We start from the raw sequence: 18,711 nt of genomic DNA on the forward strand, positions 1-18,711 counted from the left end.
GCTTTTTACAGCCCTGTCCAAAATGTATTGCCCTCCCCGTTAATTTGTATCAGGCCGAATTAGCGCATGCGCGCCATATAAACGCCTCTTTCAATATGAGGAAATTATATTATTACCCAACAGTTTCTATTATTTATTCATGTTGGTTGTCTTACCTTTGATCATAGTTTGTATTCTGTTTTACCTTAATAGTGTTCTATTCAGCTGTGATTCGTGTCTTTTGTTGTCATTTTTCACTCCGTACTTTTGCTGGCATGTTATGTTGCTGCCTTAAATGTAAAAGTTAGTTGTATGCAATGGTGTTTATATTCTTACCAATATTCCTTTCTAATTCTTTCAGCATTTTCGTATTTCTTGTTCCTCATCCAGTCATCCGTTTCCAAAAAAAAAAAAAAAAAAAAAAAAAAAATTGTGTTTTATTGATCTTTGTAGAGCAGCTCATCATGGTTTGACGGATAAGAACTGGGGACATGCGTTTTTATTTAAATGATAATAACACTTGGGTTTAATAGTATTGCTACAGCATGTTCACATTTCGTTATCTTCAGTTGATCCTTGACAGTATATTACCATCCGCTCAGGCACTTTTGAACATCTGGTACACTGACTCGCAATCGAAATGTGTCACAACCAATTCGATACAGCCCTTGGCATCTTAGAGCTTAAGCAGTGTGCCTTAAACATTATATTCTTGAATAAAAAAAAAAAAAACCAATTCGATACAACACACCCGAGGGAACGGTATAATGTATGTTGTACACACAAAAACACATACATACACACAGGCACATACGCATACACACATGCATACATACCTACATGTATTCCACAAGCAAGCATCACAACAATGAGTTACTATTTCTATTCTAATAGATTCTAACTAAAATTTGTGTGCCAATAGTCATCTCATTAGTAGAGTCACCATGTTATTTTACCGATTACTCGACTTTCAATAAATTTATTGAGATAAAATCGAATACAAAATCTTTGCCTCGTCTGTAAGAAGCAATGGCACATAAAAGTAGTTCAGAAATGATTCAATACTGCTGTTTTAACGAACAAAACAAAAAAAAAATGCTCCAAATTTCATGTTATTCTTGAAATTAATCTATCAAACAGAGATAACAGATCTCACTCTAACTAATGGTTTTCGTACATGAAATGACTAATGGATTTGAGATGAATGGGGGTACCGTTACCCAATTTCTATCTCTTCTATTGGTCGATCGTTAGTCCTGAGCTGAAACGGTGGCCTTTATTACCGTTCTTGCATGCACTCACTCTTACATTTCATTCACACATCATCTCACCCATCAGGTCCCAAACGATACATCCTCACAATACAAACTGGATGAACATCGTTTGACAGCTATCAGTGGTTTGCTCATTGGTTCGCTCATTATTATTTTATTATACTCTACAATATTCTATTTCATTCCACAGTATTCCATGGTACACAAACCACCAATAAACGTCAAAGATGGATTCGATTTACCGTTCATTTATTGTCATCGTGTGAAACCCAATTGGGATACGTTTACTCTACTTAATTTTCACTTCACACTGGTAATAAGGGCCGGTAGTATGAAAATAAAACATAAAAAAGAGCTCAGTTAAGCCCTACCGGCCTCTCCAACCCCGGATGTTGGAGCGTAATGCAATCAACATCTTATTCAAGTCGTTCCATATATTATTCATTTAATTCAATTATGAAACTAAAAACTGTAACGCATATCTTTATCAAATTGTAACGCTAATTGATTGTATGTGATGATGTTTGCAATACCGTCAAGCCCACCAACCAAAGGGAGGGATATCGAAACAGGATCGTTGTACGACCTTTATGTCAACTTTGCGAATGCATCTCTTGATTCTACCAATCAACTGTTAGCAATTCGTGGCTCTCCAGTTATTTTTGTACACCAAGGAGCTAAAAACCCCGAAGAAATCTTCGATTGGGCGACACTGAGGTAGATTTATCGGGTTGTGGTTTTTGGGTACAAATGGGAACGAATGGGTATTCAGGAACGATTGTGTTTTTTGGCGCAATGCGATGATGCTTTATCCGGCCAAAACACGTATTGCCAGCATGATGCTTTTGAAAAAAACGGGATCAAAACTTTCTACAAACATTCGTTCTGGTACACATCTTGATTGATTGCCAACCCAGAGGGCTTGAACCATGGCTTAGAAATACCTTTCTCGGAAATGGCATTGTACAGTATCACTTCTGTTCAAACTTATGTTTAAACTTATATTTTATGTTCGGATGTACAGTAGAACTATCCGTTGAATAGTATCGATCGTTTGCGGGAATCTGCGTCTTCGAAAGAGGGAAGTAACTTTCGTCGTCCAAAACAAAACTTTTTCCGGAAAAATTTTTAATCAACCAGCGGTATTGGGAATTCAGCGTTGAAATCTGTGCGTCAGTATATCCCGGGGCTCGTGTCTTCTTTCGGCACTTTATTCCGACTCTTTTCAATGTTTTGCAGATGTACTGGTGAGAACAGTTGAACTTTTTAGCGGCATCCCTTTGACTCAGTGAATCCTTGTTGTTGAAGGCACGAGAAAGAGAACGAAGTCCTCTTGCGTCCATAATTTTGGCTGGTCTTCCACTACCTACCTTACGAGCAGTTTTTGGGCATCTTAGGATATTGTAAACTGTCGAAGCCGCAACATTTTTGCTTTTAAAATTTTGTACCGTATACTATTTGCCTAAATTTTTGTGCAGTTCGTAGAACTGTACAATGCGCTCGTGAAATACTTCTTGTTTCGACGGCAAGAGGACTTCGTTCTCTTTCTCGTGCCTTCAACAACAAGGATTCACTTAGTCAAAGGGATGCCGCTAAAAAGTTCAACTGTTCTCACCAGTACATCTGCAAAACATTGAAAATAGTCGGAATAAAGTGCCGAAAGAAGACTTTCAATGCGACTTTTTTATGCGAATTTTCAGAGTTATGCGGTTTTTTATGCGAAGTTTCAGAGTTATGGGTTTTTTTATGCGAATTTTTAGAGTTATGCGGTTATTTTTATGCGGTTTTTTTATTCGGTACGTAAACTCGCATAAAAAAGACTTCAGTGTATTAGCTGAAACTTTGGCACATCAGGAAGGACTTGCTAATTATAAGTGTATTGCAAGTAGCAATAACTTTACGTTTGCCTAGCGGTTTATGTTGAACTGCAGGTGGCATAACAGTTCAACATAAACTGTTTTGTACTGATGAGTGTAATGCCGTTTTTCATTGAAAAACACTGGTGGCGTGAATTGCTCTGGTTTTGCACTTTCTATCAGAAATGCAATATTCTGACGGTGTTTCATTGCCATTTCTGCTCGAAAGTGCAAAACCAGAGCAATTCACGCCACCAGTGTTTTTCAATGAAAAACGTCATAAGACGAAATGAGCTACATTTTATAATATTACTAATATGACCTACACATTTTTTTGCGATTCTCTAAGACGATTTGAATTTTGGAAAAAAAGTGTACCGGTAGTTGGACTTGGATAAAATTCAGCAAATCATTTATGGGACTATAAGTTTTTTTAGTTACAGGGTCGCACGGTCTGCAAACTAGAGAAAATCACTACCCAATATCAAGAGCTAGCTTATGAACAAAGTATTCCTGAAATTGGCATTTTCATACTGAGTACCCTATCTCCGGAACAAGAGGTTTGATCCGAATAAAAATTGGGATATTCTTATGGCATCTTACGAACTTCCATCTCCGAGAAAAGTGACATTATTTTCAAATTATTTATGCTTTATTTTACATTTTTGGTGCATATCACCCTGTAATTCCGGAATCGGAAGTCGTATCCAAATGATGTTCCGGAACTTTGTATGAGGTATTTCGTTTGAATCAAATGTCGTTTTTCATTGAGAACACTCGTGGAGTGTTTTGCTCGATTCGTGCACTTTTCGTGTAGTCGGGCAATCAAAACAGGTGCACTGTTGTCGTTTTTCATTGATTCCACTCGCTCGGTGCCAGTGTTTTGCCCTGACAGTTGATCAATGAAACGATTTTGTAAAGTTTGGTTTGCACGCTTGCTGCTCTGAAAAGAAAACGAGTGCAAAATAGTTGCCCGAGAATTGCCCCGAAAGTGCATTTTTTCGTGCGGTGCAAATCAATGAAACACAGTGCACCTGCTTTGATTGTCCGACTGCACGAAAAGTGCACGAATCGAGCAAAACACTCCACGAGTGTTCTCAATGAAAAACGACATGTGTTTCATTGATTTGCACCGCACGAAAACACACACACACACATTCGGCCAAGTAAGTTTCCCGGCATTATCACAGCACGATCTCATCTTTACGTCAATTGACTGTGACATATCTCGACCTTCTGATCGTTGCACTAATCGCGACTATACGAATTTTGATTCCCAAACTTTGGAAAATGCTTTGTTATCCATTCCCTGGAATCAATTTTATGAAATTGAAAACCCGGACAATGCCATCGCTTTCTTCAACGCACACATTAAAACGATACACGACTGTTATATTCCGCTTCGTGTTCGGTCAACCCGTAAACGATATAATCCTGGGTTTTCGGAAAGTGTACGTCAAGCTTTACTCGAACGAGACTTGGCTTACAGGGATTGGTTACAGGCACCAAGAAATTTGAAAGACGAAAAACGACAGCGTTACAAGGTGATGAGAAATCGCGCCAACACAGTCATGCCAAACAGCAATATTTTAACCGATTTTTGGACAGTAGGACTCCGTCAAAAACCCTCTGGAGACGGATAAAAAATCTTGGTGTTGGTAAAGTAAAAACAACGCTACCGTGTGAGTACGATCCAGACGAAGTAAATCGCGCATTTTTGGCTAGCTATGCGGATAGCACTCCTCGAAGTGAAATACTTGTTACATAAGCACAATCATCGCCACAGAATTTCTCATTCCAACAGGTGGAATATTGGGATGTCGTCAAAGCTCTCTGGGATACAAAGTCGAATGCACTCGGACTGGATGGTTTGCCGATTAGATTTATTAAGATTATCTGTCCGTTAATCGTTCAACACATAACACACATGTTTAATCTGCTCATTCGAACAAGTACATTCCCCGAATGTTGGAAACACGCTAAAGTTGTGCCGCTGAAGAAAAAAGCACATCTGAACGACATCACCAATCTTCGTCCAATCAGCATACTACCGTCATTGTCAAAGATGTTTGAAAAGCTTCTCAAGCAGCAATTGACCACATATATCGAAACCAATATATCGAAACGAACAATCATATAAATGATCTCCCAACGGTATTGAAGTACTGTTCGATTCAGATTTATGCTGACGATGTGCAACTCTATGTTGGTCGGGTTGGACCGTGCGTGCGTGAACTGATAACCATGATAAATAGTGATCTTGAGCAAGTCGAAATCTGGTCTCGACGAAACAACTTATACGTGAATCCAAATAAAAGCAAAGCATTGCTCATAACAAACCGGCGACGTAGAACCAACGGTTTTACTCTACCAGTACCTTCGATTGTCTTGAACGGGCAACAAATCGATTGGTCCGAAAACGCAAATAACCTTGGGTTCATTTTTCAAAGTGACTTGCAGTGGGATAGACTAATAAAGCAACAATGCGGAAAAATTTATGCCAGCTTGCGAACGTTGTACAGCTGTGTTCCTACCGCCCCGTCATCAACAAAACTGAAACTGTTGATCTTGTCACATTTCTTGTTCGTTGATCTTGTCACATTTCTTGTTCGGAGATGTTCTTCATGTCTCCCCTAGTGCCAACTTATTTCCAGCTACGCGTAGCATTGAACTGCTGTGTGCGATACGTATATGGATTAAATCGCTACGACCACGTTAGTCATCTGCAACAGAACCTCATTGGATGTACTCTAAATGGATTTTATGCATATCGTTCCTGTGTTTTCCTTAAAGGTCTTCAGAAAACTCAGTTCCCTGCTGTACTCTATGGAAAACTTATTCAGTCTCGAGGACGTCGTTTGGAAAACTTAGTGATTCCTGCTCATAATACGGTGTGTTACGCTAGTTCACTGTTCGTTCGAGGTGTGATAAATTGGAACTTGTTGCCACCTGCAGTAAGACGCTCTCCCTCGGAAACAATTTTTAAAGTTGGCTGCATCGATTTTTTCAATCGTAACTAGTACCTAGTAGTATTTTAATTGTTAAAATAAGAAATTAAAATTAGATATAAGAATGAATATGCGAACGGTGAAATCGGAGGTAGTAATAATCAAAAGATGTCTTATCTTACACTACTGGACAATAAACAAACAAACAAACAAACATCGGGTGTTGGTCAAAATTTTTTTATGAAGGCATCGGGTGTTGGTCCAATTTTTAAAGGATTGTTCAACATAAGAGATATTGAACAATAAGCTGTTTCAACACTTTTACTGAACATCTCGCTCAAGCGAAGAATTGGGTATTGTCTGCTACTTTGTACTATTTTTTTGGCTTTTCCCGGTGATGCCAAATTCCCGACTTTTTCTCGATTTTCCCGGTCACGTACCACCCTGCCAGATAAAAAAATATTTTCAGCACAATTTCCAATAATTGTTCTCTCGTTGCAGTCATTCTAATTAACAGTTTTGAAATTTAGAAAATTTTCAAAATTCCCTTGTAATACCAAAACCGGATGCAGGATTTGAAAAGGATTTACCTATTGTGCATAGTCACTTTATATAACGGATTGGAATTTTTAACACTCATCAGCTCAGTAATACCAGAACCAGAAGTCGAATCCGGAGAATATGTAGAAATACTCTAAGACCTTAAATTTGAATCAAAGTTTATGAAAATGAATATTTAGCCTCTATTCCCGGTACTTTCGGTATTGAAAACTGAGGACCGGTTTAGCCGAAGTCGGTTCGATTGGTCATTTACTAACAAGACTTATAAATCGGAAAAGTTTTCAACACTATAACACTGGAACCGGAGGTCCGAATAAAATTTAGCAGACAGTCTCCTGTATTGTAAGGACTTTCATTTGAAATCAATGTTGTGAACAATCCGCACAACCATTTCTGAGAACTAAAAAAAAATTCCATTTTGGAGTTTTCCATTCTGATTATTTTCCGTACTTCTGGAGCATGAAAACGAAGTGCGGTTTAACTAATTTTGTTTTATTTGATTTCTGCTAATAAGAATCCCTCTTTACATGGCCTATAAAAACACTGTTATTCCAGAACCGTAAGACGGATCCAGTTAAAATACAGGATTTATCATTTATATCTAAACTATTCCCTGAGTAAAAAGTTTGCATTGGAACTAATAAACTGGTAATGATTCATTAGCCAAATAGTTCTGAAAACAAATATATAAAATTTCCAAACGTTCATCTAAACGTATTCTTAGAACTGATTCATTCAAAATGACCGTACTATATGAGCACGTATAAGCATGACGCTCACAAATCATACAAAATGTACAATAGATTGTTGCTGAATGCTGGGCAACGTTTATCAGTCACCGGATGTTTGGTCAATGATATGGAAAAATAGTTGACCTTTCACAATGGCAACTCCTTTCGATAGCGTACAAGGAAAAAAAACTGCTTGTGGTTTCTCGAAACTTCCTCTCAGTCACGAACGTTGCCTGCGAGATCGAATTCTACGAAGCGTATGGCAATCACTTTGTACTGATACGTGAAAGAGAGCGTATGGCTTAAAAAAATATAAAAATAAAAAAAAAAACAAACGTTTGACCAGAATGAAGTGGAGTCATCTTTTTAGATCTTCAAAATCATATGATAAACGTAAGTTTTATGATGGATAATGGTGAAAAATAAATTTATTCTTTTTTGATGATTATTACAGCGGATGGGATTAAGTCTCTCATTGGTAAACCATGTTGCAGGAAATGTGCTGTAGTGTGCAAGTGTAAACACCATAAACGTATTCTGCGAACAATCTCGGTCAGTTTTACAAATGGGATTTTACCATAGCATGTTGTAATGGGTTGATAATAGAAGATAAATAAACCAAATATAAATACATACCCTCAATAACCAGGTCAGCACCGAGTCTCGGTACGGGATGTAGGTCGCTGGATTTTTCTTAGACTCCGCCAATGACGATATCACTTTTCCCAACGTTAGCAAACTTTTGTTTATGCTGACCCCTTCCTTCAAGCGCTCCCCACTGACACATGTGTGACTAACGCGTTCCGAGCCGGCCAAATCCACCAAACTAATTTTGCTTCTCTTGGTCTGATGACCAGTTTTGACATCCTTATCCTGTGTTGAGGCTTTCTCTGATAGATTCAGCACAACCGAAAAAATAGAATGGGACCGTGAGCTTTTATCGTTCATTCCGGTAGCCGCCGTGGCACGCTGACTGTTGCCAACGGCAAGCCAATTTCGTAGGGCGGAATGCGAATCTACCGGATTGGTACTCAAGTCAACCACGTACGGTCCCCATATTGGATGCTCTCGAACTTTCAGCGGAGGCTTTTTAGCACTAGAAGAAGTCACAGAGAAAACTCCATCTGTGGCCGATACCGCCAGCAGGTCGTGAATCTTTTCGTTATAAATTTCAAAGTAGCTAACCTCGACTTCTACATGAATTTGGTCTTTTATTGCCTCAGTTCGAGCGAAAAGCTCTTGGCAAAAGCGAGGGATAATGCCTGCCTCCGAATTGATTTCCAGATCATCCGAGTCCAATCCCATCATGCTGTAGCTTTTACCGGATCCAGTCTGGCCGTATGCAAAAAGACATGCGTTATATCCTTCGAACGCCTTATCCAGCAGTGGCTTCATTAGACCGTCGTAAACATCAGATTGTCCGACATAGGCAGGATCTTCTGCGTTGCAAGACCAAAACGCGTGGTCATATTGAAAACGATGCTCCACTCCCGCCGAGTAATCAGCAGTATTCCCTGCGTTCACAATCACATCATTACCCCTAACTAGCACAATGTTGGGCACCGATTCAATACATTCCTTGGCAGAAAGCGGACGCACTCGAACTGCTACTTTTAAATTACTTATTTCACCATCTTTTTCCTTTAAAGATTTCACGGACTCGTCTAATTTGGCTGAATGCCGAATCACTCGGGGACTGTCCAGTGACATTTTATCTGGTGCAGTTCGCACGAATCTATCCAAATGAGACTTGGATTTTGGCAATCCGTAATTCGGTGTTCCACCTCCATTTTTCAATGAAGTTGCTGATTTCGTTCCTCGGAATAAAGACGACGGAGTCATGCAGCTGTTAAGAATTGTTGAAGACTTAGATTTTGCGAACAAAGCGGAGGGATTCTTCGGAGTCTTCACATTTGATGAGGGAGTAGAACTTAAGCTTTCAGTGCTCGAGGCAGTCAGTTTACTTCCTCTATTTCCTGATAATGAACCACTCATTGTTGATTTTAGTAGATTGGATCGTACAGGGGTGACCAATCTTGAAGGCGATCCAAAACGGTTTGAAAACTTAGGTGTCGTTATCCGGGAGTTCATAATGAAATCGGTTTCCGTCACAGGAATCGTTTCAGTGACTAAGAAATATTTTTCCGGTCTACTTGCGGGTCATTTTACACAAAAATATCAATTTTTTAACAGTTTTTGTAGTATAAAATAAAAACTTCGAACCAGCACACTCGATGCACAAAAATCGTTGCGGAACAAAACTGTCAAAACAGTATCGTTTTGAAAATGTTTTACGGTTTTACTCTTCTTGCGAAATGCACATAACAGTCGATAACGAACAACTTACGACAAACGTTATTAATCGTTACGGTTTGAACTGCCGTTATTTTTTGTCATCATCGTTTACTTTCAGGGTTGCCACCGATTATGAAACCACTCTAATTCAAAATTAGATGACCGATCTATGAATATACATTAGGCTCTCTGACAGCTCACTTACAACCACAAATGCAAATGAGATTGGTTTGTTTTCATCAGGAAACGCATGCATTAAACACGATTCAGACAATCAATCAACTTCGGTCGACGTCCAGATTAATTTATGAATTATTTTAGCCGAATATTGCTCACGTATCCGACGTTAAAATGTTCCGTGAACTTGACGTAGTGTCCTTTCAGATTAGTTGCATACTATTAATGTTGTTGTTTCGTAATCGTTCCATGCAGGTGATAGTCGCATGATGCTGCGTGTGAATCGCTTTTACATATTGTTTTGTTTTCATCAGGAAACGTGTTGGCCACCCATTTTTCAGTAGGGCCGCCATTCGTTTTTCACCGGGCATAGAAACCTCAATAGCTTGTTTGATAACGGTCATTGAGCTATTTATCAACATATACGTTGAACAGAAACTGCAGGTGTACCATTGCAAGAAGAGAAATTTTACGATCTTAATAAGAACACCTATGCTTTCAAGGAATTGAAAAGCATCTTTAAATTTTAAAATACTTAATTTAACTTGGGTGTTGTCATAAGTAATGACATTTTAGTCGTATTTTTCCACATGAAAAATAATTTTTCAACTTTCTCGAAAACAAAATCACAAAATGTTTAATTAGTTATGATAATGGTAATAACAGAACTTCATCATTACTGAATTTCATTTCAACTGCAGCAGTACGCTTTGCAAAAACCTATGTATGTGCATGTATGTGTGAGTAGCACGTCCATTGCGGAAGGGTTTTTCAGTGATATTTCAACATTTGGTGGATATTTTTACAAAGGCAAAAAAAATCCAAAGGTGGGCCAAAACACCTCTGTAACGTTCAGGCCCGTACCCAGGATTTCGTTTCGGGAGGGGCCCGAAGATAAAAAAATAATGTTACTGAAGATTTTTGATGTACCTAATTCTCGGTGTTCCTTTTATGGGTGTTTTAATAGACACTTTAAACTTTTCCACTGGAACTGTTATTGTATTACATTTCTTTACGTTTACTATCTTGTTATTTCTGTAACACATGTTGAGACCTTCTAAATAATTATATATTTGTTTTTTGATTTCGGGAGGGGCCAGGGCCCCTCGGGCCCCCCCTCTGGGTACGTGATTGGTAACGTTTGTAAAATTTGAAAAAAAAAATGGAACAGTAGTTTTGGAATGACGATGGACAGCATTCACTTTACGTCCGGGGGTTTGCGTTAGCAGTTCAACAAAATCTGCTGACGCACTGATGAGTCGAAGACGAAACGAAAACATGTAAAAATGGTTTTGTGCGCCTAGCATAAATTTGGGGGTTAAATAAGCCTTTTTCCCTTCGAACAACCATTTCTTGGTGTTTTGCCAAGTTTTTAAGTCAATCGAGTCAGAAATCTTAGGCATGTGCGCCGAGTTCTTACTTATTCGCAGTATAAGATAATCGAGTTTTGTTCCGATAGGCTTGAAAATTTCACAGAATATTCTTGAAATGTTCTACTATAAAAAAATACAAAGAAAAAAATATTAATTTTTCAAAAGTGATAGACCCTACCCGCCCCATAACGGCTTGTGATGCGTGTTTCAGTCTTAAACCTGTTTCAAATTAGTGCTCGAGAAATAGAACCTAATCTCAACGTCGCGATTGATTTTGTCGCAGAACAAATATAAAATAAAACAGCTTTCGGGACAACCTTACTAGGGAGTGATAAATTCATAAATTTTTATAGCAAGGGTACAAGCGATACTAGGAGATGTTTCCTGTTTTGATTCAGTTTTGACAGTTGAGCAAAATTGAGGATTGATATCGTCCTAAGTTCCGCAATAGTGTTTACTTAAATTTTTCAATCAATAATTATTATACATACTCCGATATTACAACGAATAAAATAACAGCAAAATGGGACGACGCTCGATTAATACCACCAAGAGTGGAAAATATATGAATCCGACAGACCAAGCCCGGAAAGAAGCACGTAAGAAGGAGTTGAAGAAAAACAAAAAGCAACGGCAGATGGTTCGTGCAGCCGTCCTGAAAGGCAAAGATCCAGCGCAGCTTATCGAAGAAATGGAAAAAATAGACGAAATGGAGTTTAATGTATATCAGCCTTCACCACTAAATGAAAAAGTACTGAAGGAGAAACGCAAAAAATTAAAGGAGACTTTGGATCGCGTTATGCGGCTCTACCAGGCTGATGATCCAGATTTGTGGGGCGAGTTAAAGCGAAAAGAAGTTGACTATGAAAAACGTCGGAATAAACGCATTCAGTATTACGAGAGCGTAAGGCATGCTGAACAAGTTCAAGTTGACGACATCCCCCTGCCATCAGCAAATGAGACACCTACACCTCTATCTATTCCAAGAATTCCGATACCTCCGACCTTACCTGCAATAATTCCTCCAATTAAACCCGTCCCACCTCCGGTGCTGAAGAAACCAGTAGAAAATCCTATAGAACCTTCGGAACCGGTAGATGATGATGACGATATCCCTGGATGCCCTCCTGGGCCGCCTCCAGATATATTCATGATGCCAGAACTTGATTTCGATTTAGAAGAGTTTCACAGCGAAACTCAGAAAAGTGTTAAATTTTTCGATGACGCTGATTCCCGAGACAACTCTGACGATTCGGATATTGAAAAACCAAAACAACCTAGTACGGTGCAACAGAAAATGCTTGCAATATCGGGACAGAATTTGGATGAATTCATGAAGGAAATGGAAAATGTACAAAAGAAAAAAGATCAGTTGGACAATCCGCCTGGAGCGATTCCGATGCTTCCTAAGCATCCTCTTGCTCTACCGAATCCGGCACCACACCCATCGGATCCAACTGTCAAATATGTACCTATGCCATCAATGCCAATGCCGGGACCTATCCAGCCAGCTCTAATGATACGGCCTCCCCCACTTCGACCCGGCATTCCCGGTATGCCTGGATTACGCATGCCTCCTCGACCGCCGCCAGGAATTCCGCCTCGATTAGGCATCCGTATGCCACCAGGACCTCCGGCAGGTCCTCCACCGAAACACATCCAACAGCAACACATGCGTAATATGCTGCACCAGCAACAGCTGCACAAAGATCCGAAAAGTGCTACAATTTCCGCTAAGCCTCAAATTCGAAATCTCAGTGCCGATGTTACTCGTTTCGTTCCCAGTGCCTTGCGGACTAAGAAGGACGAAGGCGTTAAACGGCCACACCCGAACCGGTCTGACGTTGGCCATCATCAACCGAACGTACAACAGCAACACCAACATATGCATCCGGGACGGCCTGGAATCGGTGCTATCGAATCCAGCAAACCCAGCAAGGACGATGCTTACTTGCAGTTCATGAGAGAAATGGAAGGATTACTTTAATTGGTAAGAAAATTGTGTTTTTACGCCATTATTATGAATGGTATAATGTGTTTTTAAATCGAACAACACACTGAAAAAGTCGAACACATCCAGGTTCTAAATTTTACTTTACTTATTTGGATGCATACAAAAATTTCATTAAAACTTTTTGGGATTTAATTTTGTATAGCAATAATAATTATTATTAAAGTAAATAAATGCTCAGTCACCGAATCTAGGGTTGTTTTGTTTTGTCATACTTATTTACCCTATTTATCGGTGGGTAGCTTTTTTAGCCGTTTGCTTCGGGTTAGACGCTGTTTTGAGACGGACGCCCGATCTTCACTAAAGTTATTTGAATTTGAATTCTATCTGCGAAAGATACCCATGGTCCAGAGAAATAATTACGTCGCTGATATACAGTAAGAAAACAAAAGGGCCAAAACTCCTCTGTGGAATTCCGGACGTTGCAACAAATTATACGGAAACACAATCGTAAATTTTGATAGCAAGGCGTCGATTATTGAGATATGCTTGTATTCATTGAATGACGCTGGCACCAAAGTACGGATGAAAGATCCGTATAGATAACATCCGTCTGCTACCCGTCTGACATAGCGTTTGTCACGTAAGATGCATAGGATACGGTGTTGGTAGGTGTGGAGCGCTTAGATATAACCCCGAAGTGTTTCATAAATTGGGAATTAGCTAATACCAGCCGAACATTTCTTCAAAACAACTGTCGGTAATAGGAATAGCCGTTTGTACCGAATTCACGTCTATGTCAAAAGAGTGAAGAGAGCAAATAGTTACCGCAACATTAATCGCCGCTCGTTCGATTTGTAATGCTTCAATTGGAAGGAAAAAAAACACGAGCGAACTGTTCCAAAAAACCGGGCAAATTTTTTGAGTACTCGACCGAAATGCTTTAACGAAAGAAATGCAATTTAAGGAGACTTAGCAAAAATGTAAGAAAATCTTCGAAATTGAGCTCAAAACTGTTTCTATTCATAGGTCTTGTTAGTTGATGGTTCCGTTAGCGTTACCAAAGAAATGGTAGAACAGATCACTAGAGACGGTCTCAATTGTAAAGACGAGGTCAAGGTTGTACCGTTGGTGAAAAAAGGAATCGACGTCAATAGCCTGAATTGATCCAGATTCGTGGCCCAAGGTGTACTTTTCCGCGAGTTTGAGGACAATTGCAACCAGAACATCTGGTGCCCGCCAATCAGTGTCCAACCGCCAACTCCCGATGATGCTACAGCCGCGGAAATGGTGCCCGGTTCTTCGCCGTCGATGTCGTTGTTGCGAACACCACCTAGAATAACAAACGATTTGTGATCGTACGATGAGGAGAGTTCACTGGGACGCGATGTAGTTGCTACTGGGAGCGGGTCATTGCGCCGAAAGCCATTTCGCCGAAAGTCGTTTCGCCGAATAGGTCATTTCGCCGAAAGTCGTTTCGCCGAAAGGGAAATTTCGAATACATCAAATTAATTTTTATGCCTCCTGTATAACTGATGTGACGCAGCCACATAACCGAAGCCAAGATGGCTTGGCGGCATAAAGCCGCCGAGGCGACGCCGGCTGAGTTGGCCGCCGACCCGCCGTCGGAAGCAACGGCCTCTTGCATACAAACCTGTAACCGCCTCGTTTGCCCGGTCTACTCAAAGCTAGGTTTCTTTGCTTTAGTTAGGTCCGAACGAGCGGTAGCGAGGTCGGACAGCACACGAATCAAATCGATGTGGCGAAGCCGCATTAAATTTTTTTTTATTTAGTACACGGAAAATACCACATACATTTGCTTGGTAGATACCTATGGAATTGCTTTGATGATTGGTAGTCAACAAGTTTCTTTGGGAACTCCGTTCTGAGGTTCATGAATCAATCTTTATTCAATTGTAGGTCAACAAAACGGGCGTTAGCGTTATTATCTTTAATTTGTCTTTATTTTAAATCGATTCCCATTTCGATTTTAAGAAATTTGTAGGTATCGGCGAAATGACATTCGGCGAAGTGGCCCATTCGGCGAAATGACATTCGGCGAAATTACCCTTTCGGCGAAATGACTTTCGGCGAAACGGCTTTCGGCGAAATGGCTTTCGGCGACATGACCTTGATCCGTTGCTACTGTGGAAGTTCTCGAGCCCCTCGCCACAGTCGAGCTATTCCAGCCAGCGTACTCCAGTCGTCCCGGTCCTGCGTGCGAGTGTGGTGAGAGAATCTTCCGAACATCACTTCATGGCAAGTATAGTTACGATGAGCCGCTTTCCAGTGTTGACCCGCTTCACATTTCCAGTTGTCATCCTCCGGTACTTAATCTGCTGCCGTCTTGCTCTAGTGCTGAGCGTATCGCAGAAATAGATGTTGCACTGGGACGCACCGAAATCTGTTTCATGGAAGCCCCTGATACGCCCTCCACAGTCGAGCCTCTGCGGCCTGCGTTCATCAGTCGTCCCGGTCCTGTGCGTGGAAGCGTGTAAGGGGTCTTCCAAACCACTGTTGGCGGCAAGTATGAGTCTGGTTTGAACGCTTCCAGCATTGACCCGCTTTCCGTTTCCAGTCGTTCTTCCAATTTGTATGTTTACTACCAAAATGTAGGTGGCGTTATTACATGCATTGACGATTACCGATTGGCATGCGCGGATGATTGTTACGACATCATTGCTCTTTCGGAAACGTGGCTCAACGAAAATACGATATCCGTCCTGGGATATGGGTCAAATTATGAAGTTTTCCGATTGCAGCTTCCATAACAGTTCGAAAAGCATAGGAGGTGGAGTGCTCATCGCGGTTCACCGTCGTTTAAAAGCTCAACTGGTTGAGAGCACAGCGGGACGTTGTGTCGAGCAGGTGTGGGTTCGTGTTAAGCTGACTGATTTCTCGCTTTTCATTTGCATGATTCACATTCCTCCGGATCGATGTCGTGATGTGCCACTGATTACGGCACATATCGAGTCATTGCATGAAATTGCATCCAATCAAGCGCTGCCCATCGACGAAATCTTGGTTGTTGGAGACTTTAACTTCTCTAGTTTGAATTAGTGTGCCACTTCTGATGGAATTTTATTTGCTGATCCCGCACTTTCAGCATTTCACGCTACCATCACTACTTTGCTCGATGGTTATAATCTCAACTTGCTGCGGCAATTCAACCACATCGTTAACGAGAATGGCCGAATGCTCGACCTTTGCTTCACCACTAAAACCGATATCGCACCCAACATTTGCGTTGCACCGTCTCCTCTAGTGAAATGTTTCCGACATCATCCTCCGCTACACATCGTACTCGAGACTAAACGTTTACCTCATGACAGCGTCCCCTCCAGCATCATCAGCTATATAGCCTCATTCTTGTTTACGGCCGTATGCGATACGTTCGAAAGCATAGCAAATTCGTATTCCCGTTTACGTTCGAATCAATCACACTTTTAAACATCGTACATGCATAATAACAACGCCCATCCAACTTTAAACTATCAGTTCTGGTACAGATTTGAGTTGTAAATAAAAATCTTTGATATCATTTGTTATTTGACTTGTTTTTTTTCACTGATTTTGTATCATCATGTTTGCTTACGTCCGTATCGACCATACGACGAACACATGCTTTCGAACGAATGCGAACAAGCCATTCTTGTTTTCACTCGAACGTGTACGTACGCGACTCCTGTGCAAAAGAAGGATCTGCAGCGCAGGTAGTTTTTTTTAGGAAGATTCCAAGCATCAAGGAAGTGACGAATGCTACATAATAAATAAATATCGTACTCAGGACCAATGTTGTTCAAGTCGGTTAATGAAATTTTCAAATTAAACTTCGTGCAAAGTAAAAAAAAAAGCATTTGAAATAGCAGTCCGATCAGTAGTATCTGCGAAAAATATGTTGCATTTTTCTTGCAATTTTGTCATGTTTTCGATAGTCTACATATTTATTTCATTGGTAAAATCATGCATTTGATATAAAATAAAGCATGTTTACCCATGGCGTATTTTCCATAAAGTACTTAATAGATGCAAAATTGATGCGTAAATACTTTGAACCTCGCATATATTCAAAGGCTCCCCAGAAAAAACAGCATTTTACTATACTGCTATGCTTTCTAAATGATTTATGCAAAACACAAATTTATGATTTGATCACAAATCACCTTTAGATTCGAAAATAATTTTGTTAGAGATCGGTTAAACTTTTTTCAATGTGTTCGAACGGTTGATTCGCAACATTAAATTGACGAATCGAAACCACGGCATTTCGCCTATTCGTCCGTAAACGGGAATGGGACATTTCGTTCGTACGAATGATGTTCGAATACACGTTTCGTTTGAAACTAAAATGGCATACATTCTAGCGTTTCGCATATGGTTAATCACATGAATTGGACTGATTACATCAAGGCTTAGCATTTATTTTAAGAAGTTTACTGATATTTGAATATTTTGTGGCAAACGATTCGCGTTCGAATTCATTCGAGTGAAAACAAGAATGGCTTATTCGTATTCGTTCGAAAGTAGCCGTTCGTCGTACTGCCGATACGGACGTAAACAAGAATGAGGGTGATAATTTAAATAAAGCCGACAATAATAGCATGACTGCCTTCCTAATGAGTATCGATTGGGATGACATTCTCGACAATGATGATGTTAACGCAGCTGTATACAGACCTTCTCCAATGTACTGATCTACGCGATTGATTACTTTGTTCCGAAACGATCCGTCCGACATTCCAAACATCCGCCGTGGCTAACCGCTGAATTGAAACATCTGAAAACATCCAAAAGAGCTGCTCTGGCACGATACTCCAACTATGGAGGTTACGTTTTGCGCAATAATTATATTCAGATAAATAAGTTATACAAGAAAACCGTGAAGCGCTGCCATGCCAATTATTTGAAGAAGGTACATCATAGGATGAAGTCTTACCCAAAAGCTTTCTGGAATCACGTGAATGAGCAAAGGAAGAAATTTGGATTACCATTCGGTAATCGGTTCGAGTACTCAAGAGATTTGCCATCTTTTTTCGGAACAATTCGCTCGTGTTTTCTCTACTGAAGCAGTATTCCCACAGCAAATCGAACGAGCGACGATCAACGTTCCGGTATCTAATTGCTTTTTGCACTCCGTTGACGTAGACGCGAATTCGGTACTGATGGCTATCGCTGGATTGAAGTCTTCGAGTTCTGCAGGACCAGATGGCATACCGGCAGTTATTTTGAAGAAATGTTCGGCTGGAATAATATCACCACTTTATCGTTTATTTAGAACCTCATTAACTACAGCAGTGTTTCCGGATTTATGGAAAGCTTCGTTTATGTATCCGGTTAACAAGAAAGGCGACAAAAGCGATATGAACAACTACCGCGGTATCACTTCAACAATAACAACTAACAGCTATAGGCCTGGGGTGTCCTTTGCTGTATCAAGCATACGTCTCCACATAACTCGGTCCATGGCTGCTCGTCGCCTGAGATCACCCTCCACTTGATCGATCCACCTTGCTCGCTGCGCTCCTCTTCTTCTTGTATCAGTCGGATTAGATTCAAGAACCATTTT

General features: G+C 40.3%; 2 protein-coding genes across 2 annotated transcripts in view; one reads left to right on the plus strand and one right to left on the minus strand.

Moving 5' to 3' along the window:
* The window catches only part of LOC131431868 (kinesin-like protein KIF14), a 47,249-nt gene extending 37,605 nt beyond the window's left edge, over positions 1–9,644 (minus strand). Inside the window, exon 1 of the mRNA XM_058597786.1 lies at positions 7,986–9,644. Coding sequence (XP_058453769.1) covers positions 7,986–9,440 — 1,455 coding nt within the window. The 5' untranslated portion in view covers positions 9,441–9,644. The remainder of the gene's footprint in view (positions 1–7,985) is intronic.
* A 1,962-nt stretch (positions 9,645–11,606) lies between these two features.
* LOC131431873 (WW domain-binding protein 11) lies at positions 11,607–13,402 on the plus strand. Its single transcript, XM_058597816.1, has one exon. The coding sequence runs from the start codon at positions 11,718–11,720 to the stop codon at positions 13,179–13,181; it is 1,464 nt and encodes a 487-aa protein (XP_058453799.1). The 5' UTR covers positions 11,607–11,717; the 3' UTR covers positions 13,182–13,402.
* The last annotated feature ends 5,309 nt before the right edge of the window (positions 13,403–18,711 follow it).

Source organism: Malaya genurostris, chromosome 2 (genome assembly GCF_030247185.1).
Source record: "Malaya genurostris strain Urasoe2022 chromosome 2, Malgen_1.1, whole genome shotgun sequence".
NCBI classification, from domain to species: domain Eukaryota; kingdom Metazoa; phylum Arthropoda; class Insecta; order Diptera; family Culicidae; genus Malaya; species Malaya genurostris.

Excerpts from the sequence above, each read along its gene's own strand:
- LOC131431873 (XM_058597816.1), top strand. The coding sequence starts at position 11,718 with ATGGGACGACGCTCGATTAATACCACCAAGAGTGGAAAATATATGAAT.